The sequence below is a fragment of the Salmo trutta genome, chromosome 12, assembly GCF_901001165.1.
Source record: "Salmo trutta chromosome 12, fSalTru1.1, whole genome shotgun sequence".
In the NCBI taxonomy this organism is placed as follows: Eukaryota; Metazoa; Chordata; class Actinopteri; order Salmoniformes; family Salmonidae; genus Salmo; species Salmo trutta.
This window is the reverse complement of record NC_042968.1, coordinates 49,828,921-49,835,302: the sequence shown is the minus strand read 5'-3', so window position 1 is coordinate 49,835,302 and position 6,382 is coordinate 49,828,921. Positions and strand designations below refer to the sequence as shown.

The window sequence follows — 6,382 nt, the reverse complement described above, 5'->3', positions numbered from 1 at the left end:
AAAAATAAAAGAATGGAAATTAGAAATATATAAATATTAGGATGAGCAATTTCGGAGTGGCATTGACTAAAACACAGTAGAATAGAATACAGTATATACATATGAGATGAGTAAAGCAGTATGTAAACATTATTAAAGTAACTAGTGTTCCATTATTAAAGTGGCCAGTGATTCCAAGTCAATGTCTATAAGGCAGCAGCCTCTAAGATGCAGGGTTGAGTAGCCGGGTGGTAGCCAGCTATTTGGCTATGATGGCTATTTAACAGTCTGATGGTCTTGAGATATAAGCTGTTTTTCAGTCTCTCGGTCCCAGCTTTGATGCACCTATACTGACCTCGCTTTCTGGATGATGGCGGGGTGAACAGGCTGTGGCTCGGGTGGTTGATGACCTTGATGATCTTTTTGGCCTTCCTGTGACATCGGGTGCTCTAGCTGTCCTGGAGGGCAGGCAGTGTGCCCCCGGTGATGTGTTGGGCAGACCACACCACCCTCAGGAGAGCCCTGCGGTTGCTGGCTGTGCAGTTGCCGTACAAGGCAGTGTTACAGCCCGACAGGATGCTCTCAATTGTGCATCTGTAAAAGTTTCTTAGGGGCCAAACATAATTTCTTCAGCCTCCTGAGGTTGAAGAGGCACAGTTGCGCATTCTTCATCACACTGTCTGTGTGGGTGAACCATTTCAGATTGTCAGTGATGTGTACGCAGAGGAAATTTAAGCTTTCCACCTTCTCCACTGCAGCCCCATCAATGTGGATAGGGGCGGGCACCCTCTGCTGTTTCCAGAAGTCCACAATCAACTCCTTCGTTTTGTTGACGCTGAGAGTGAGGTTATTTTCCTGGCACCACTCTGCCAGGGCCCTCCTCCCTGTAGGCTGTCTTGTCATTGTTGGTAATCAGGCCTACAACTGTTGTGTCGTCTGCAAACTTAATGATTGAGTGGCCACGCAGTCATACACAAAATAGCACAATTGGTCAGGAGCCCATAAAATGTCTGCTAGCGTCAAACCTTGATTAGATAGTGATTGTATCATACTGATCAGATCACAAAACCTACATGTTAATGCAAGGTGTAAACGAAGCTAGAGAGAGCGAGAGAGAGAGAGAGAGCGAGAGAGAGAGCAAGAGAGACACCAGACCAGCCCCTCCAAAATGTGCGTCAGTGAAAGTGTTTAGACTGGGGATCCAGCACACTCACACGCACTTTCCCGTTAGGCACACATCAACAGCAGTACTTCATTTGGGAATGGGAAGATCATACCAAATAATCATGTTAGAGAACAAGGTTTTTTCCTGTTTTGTGTTCTATAGTGTTCTCCTGGTAATCAAGATGTACATCATAGCAATCATCACTGGACAAGTAAGGCTGCGCAAAAAGGTAAGAGACTCTATGCGTCCTAGCTGACAGTTTATTAGGCTAATTCGGTATTTGATGTATGCTTTGAATGTCTTAGTTCCTCAAGTCAAGTTCTGCGCTGTATAAACATTGCTCAAGGTATTCATTCTCTCTCTCTCATGTGAAGGCTTTTGCGAATCCAGAGGACGCACAGAGACATGGTGGCCTCCAGCACTTCAGAGAGGATCCAGATGTAGAGCGGTGCCAAAGGTGAGAGGAATTATTACTGATTTCAATGTAGCCTTGCCTTTTGACATTGATGGTAGCAATATGATTACATTTTAAGTGGTCTGAAATTTAACAGTAATAGGAAACGTTTGTATTTTTCTCAAACATGTGAATGGAGAATTTTATCTGGATCTGGTTGAAATCTTTAGAGATAATTTGTGGCACTTTTGTTTTCATTTCATGGATGTTTGTTCTCCAGCCTCGGGCTGGGGATATGGTTCAGTGTCTGTGTTGTTTTAACTTGTCGGGATATGATCCATGACAGCAGAAAAAACATTTAAAAAAAAAACTTTTCTCCTTCACTTGGGGCCCTCTCTGACCAGAGCCATTTATGACAGGAAATGTGTTGAACTGAGCAGGCATTCATGCACTAATGCACAATAAAGTGGATTGCTTCATGACTGGTATCATTTAGGTCCAATTAATTGTGCAGAGTTTTATTAGAAGGCTTCTAAAGTTTAATTTCCATGTACTTTAACATTTCAGACTTGATTTGCCCAACAAAAAATGTACCAACCCCTACAAAAAAATGAATTGTGTGGAGTGAAGTTTAATTCTTATCAGGGCAGGTCTCCTACAATAATATTAGTACAGGAGTGGCTTTGTAGCCAGAGAGAAAGCCATTTAATGGTGGTTTCAGTCTGCACTCCTATTCATCTTAAACTCTTAAGATTCTGGAGGGGTATATGCTTGTCCAGCTCTGCCAAAATAATCAAACATTTAAAGGTCAAGAGTAAATTTTGTTTAGTCAACGCCATGGGAGATCCTGGGTCCTTTTCCATATCTTGGTGTTGATTGGTTGGAGTGGTACTTTAATTAAACAAAGTAAGATGAACAACACACTGCAATTCTCTGAGATTACATACAACCTTCCTCTTCCTTCCTTTTCCTTTTTCTGAGCAAATCTGATTTCATTGGAATGCCCTTTCATTGGAATGAAAATTTGTAGTATTGAGTCTACAACTGTTTAGGCTCTTGAGGGTAATTGAAATCCATAGTCTGTGTTTTACAACTGACTCAGCTAGCTGACGGTAAAACCCTTGTAATGGAGGGTTTCTACGCTCAACCTGTGTGTGTGTGTGTGTGTGTACTCATCTTGGTCATGCTAAGATGGAGGTATTTCCCTCTGTTATTCACTAGGCTAAACCCCTCCCTAATGTTGGCTAATCGAAAAAGTGTGTGTGTCAGTGTGTGTGATGTTGAGTAGTCATAGCGGAAGTGTTTTCACTGTTTGGGTCAGTGCCAGACGGCTGAGTCAGACGACCGAATACCGTAAGTTCCGGGAATTAACTTATGATTCAAAACAGATGTGTGAGCATGGAGAGCAGTTGTGTGTATCCAGGTTACTTGTTGAGTGCAAACCACTTAGTTATTCGCTTAAAAAGCCATACCTTCGTGATAATGAATATGAATATACCCAATCAATTAATATCTAAAAATATACATCTAATCTAATATTCTCTTTCATGTGTTTCAGGGCTCACCGTAACGACGTGGAGAATATCGTCCCCTTCCTGTTCCTGGGGGCCGTCTACTCCCTGATTGGCCCGTCACTGGCTGTGGCCCGCGCTCACTTCCTGGTCTTCTTCCTATTCCGCATGCTCCATACGCTGGCCTACCTGTGTGTCCTGCGGGCACCCATGCGCTCCCTGGCCTACGTGATCGCCCAGGTGCCCTGCATCTCTATGGCTGTTCAGATTCTCACGGCGGTGTCCTCGTATGCGTGTTCTGACTCTATTGGTGACCGCGTCAATCTGTGATCAATCTCAGTGGATGATTAGGGCCTGATAAGAGCAGTAGAGAATACTGCTTGTAAGAGGGACAGATGTTTTTCATATGAGGGAAATCCTAAAGACTGTATTGTCATCAGACTGCAATTCTACAATAGCAGTTTGTGCCTCTCAGCAATGCTCTCTGAAGTGTACACTGTTGTGCTCTAGCTAGTACATCTTCATGTAGTACTGTATTCTTTTACATCTTAGTCACATAGCAGACACTCTTATCCAGAGCAACTTGCAGGCGCCTTGCTCAAGGGCACATAGACAGATTTTTCACCTAGTTGGCTCGGGGATTTGAACCAGCAACCTTTCAGTTACTAGCCCAATGCTCTTAACCGCCAGGCTACCTATATGCTACAGAATGTTGAAGTCAATTGACTCCCTCTGAAGGTCATGGGGACACTGCTCTCTGAAGAAAAAGGTTAACCTTTCGATTAACATGTAACTTTGTAACCAATTAATTGTGTTGACATGTTTTTTTTTTACACACAAGTCAATGTTACTTGTTTTAATCTTTTTCATTCTGTATTTCTTGTCATTCAACAAGTGGTATTTTTGTAGGAAAGTCTGGGATGTAGTGACCTATTTGCTCAAACCAATCCAGTATTTTAGACGTTGAACCGAAGAGCAGACTTGTATAACACAAATCATTTATAATAATGCATTTTTTAAATTATAACAGAAGAAAACGGTTGAATACCATATTCTAAGGAATATTTCTGGCGTGGTGGTCCCTGTATTTGTTAACAAAACATTGACCACTAAGCTATCACATGATGGAGGATGATGACTATAGAGATGTGTCAGGTCTACCACTCCTGTCGATGGGCTACGGATGGGTTAGGAAGTTTGTCCTGATCACAGGACTTGACTCACTAGGGCCCATAGTTTTTTCTGGTCCGGTCCTGGCCTAGATAGGAGCTATGACTGCTGACTGATCCATAATCATAACATCTACAGATGCTGAATATTAATTTGATCATCCTGTTGTTGCAGGAATTTTCCTGCAAAGCAGGAAATGCAAACTTTTAGTGTATTCAAGGTTTTTAAAGGCTTCTAAAGTTTGTAATTTCCATGTACTATGATTTGCCCAACCAAAAATGTATCACCCCCTACAACAAATGTAAATTCCAATTCACATTTCCTGTTGCTGAAGGATTATTTTTCTGCTGTGTAAAACTGGCTCAATTTAAGATACGGCATCTGTATTTTAACCTCAACCTTTGTGTTTCTTTAGCCTGTTTACAGATCAACTCTGGCAAGGCAGCAAAAACAGATCTTGGATCAGGCTAATGTTTCTAGAGTATTGTCCATCTATAACCAATGGATGGTTTGTCGATAAATCCTATTGTGTATTCTACACTGCAGCCCTTTGAGGCTTGCTAGAGCAGAAGATGATATTGTGTAAACCTACATGTTTCAATTGGGAATCATTACTGAACAGTTACGACACAGTTCTAACTTACTGCAACACTGTTCCAAGTTGGAACACAGTTTCAGGCCTCTGGATTATAATCAAGCAATATGTGGCTAGGTACAAGCTTATCAATAGACCACCATTTGTTCCTCAGACAGACAGACTTTTGGCCTGGAAGTTGTTCCTTCCTCTGACTTGGGGCTGCTAGGTAATCTCATTCAGGGCTAGGGGTAAGACATTGGAATCTCTGGCTGGGGGAAGGTGATTGTCGTAGGTGGGACGGTGTGTATTCGCTGGCCTCTCTCTCCGTGTCTGATGGTCCAGAGTTCCAGGCAGGGCTGAGTTCCAGAATTCCTCTGTCGTTATGTAAGGCCCTGGACTGGACACTGTCCACAGGAAGGGGCTAGGGGGGGCTGGAGAGTGTGCAGTCATGCATGCTTGCTACTAACTTACACACACAGTCATGGGCTGTAGACTCTTCCTCTCATACTCATTTAAACATGCTCTCACATTCACACATGGATATGTGCCCGGTCTGTAACTTACTGTATAGGTGTTCACAAATACATGCATTCTTGCACTTCATCCTCTTTATGTCTCATTCATATTAACACACTTACATACTCTCACTGTACATAACAATTCATTTTACATACCAACTGCAAGGTATTCAAAAGAAATATGTATTTGTTCTATGGATGACTTCTTGTATCAAAGGTTTTATGGTGAAATAATGCAACATTTGTTTAAACAATGGGGGAATGCCCATAAAATCATCACACATGCATCCTGCCAATCATGCATTTAGACAACAGAATGTTGGAGATGGAATAACAGGTAATCCTGTCCATTAAATGGAATGGTTTAGAACATAAATCAGGATCTGGGCTCAATGTACAGTAAATGGGATGTTATTGACTGTGGTAGGTAGCAGGGGACAAGCCATGTCTTGTCCCTCTCTGTGTGCGCATAGCCGCGGAAAGGATTTTGGTGGGTGGGGGGGACACCATTTTTTATTTGTTTTACCCATGCTGAGGACCGCTATATCGGTCCACTAATATAGGACTAGTACTTCTTTTGTGAAAAAAATGTAACTAAATGTATTTGAGTGTTTACCAGCATTTGTAACTTGAGTCTGATAATTATCTGTACAAAACAGTTAATCTGATAATACTTGTGGAATATACAAATATTTGCTTAAAATATGTTTTCCACTTTCTTGAAATACTTTGCAAATGCAACTTATTTCTATGTGAAAATAGAAATTGTCTATTCATTCCTTTTACATTTTAGCAAACACTCTTATCCAGAGCAACTTACAGTAGTTAGTACGTACATTTTCATACTGGTCCCCTGTGGGAATCGCACCCTCCCACAACGCTAGCACTACTAACCACGGCATCACATCACATCATCACAAACCACTTGATGTCTCAATGTACTCAATGCATGGTGATGAAAAGACTACAGGTACAAACCTAGATGACCAGCCTATGTACAATACAGTGATGTATATTTACTTTGAGTGGTTTGTAAGGATGGTAAATTAATACTGCACAAAAGTGTTT

The 6,382-nt window shown here is 41.7% G+C and overlaps 1 protein-coding gene across 1 annotated transcript; it reads left to right on the top strand.

Moving 5' to 3' along the window:
• The first annotated feature begins 983 nt into the window (after positions 1-983).
• Positions 984-6,079, top strand: LOC115203729 (prostaglandin E synthase). The gene is made up of 3 exons (XM_029768663.1): positions 984-1,373; positions 1,519-1,601; positions 3,097-6,079. Exons 1-3 carry the CDS (start codon positions 1,053-1,055, stop codon positions 3,377-3,379), a joined length of 687 nt encoding a protein of 228 aa, XP_029624523.1. The 5' UTR covers positions 984-1,052; the 3' UTR covers positions 3,380-6,079.
• Positions 6,080-6,382: the final 303 nt, after the last annotated feature.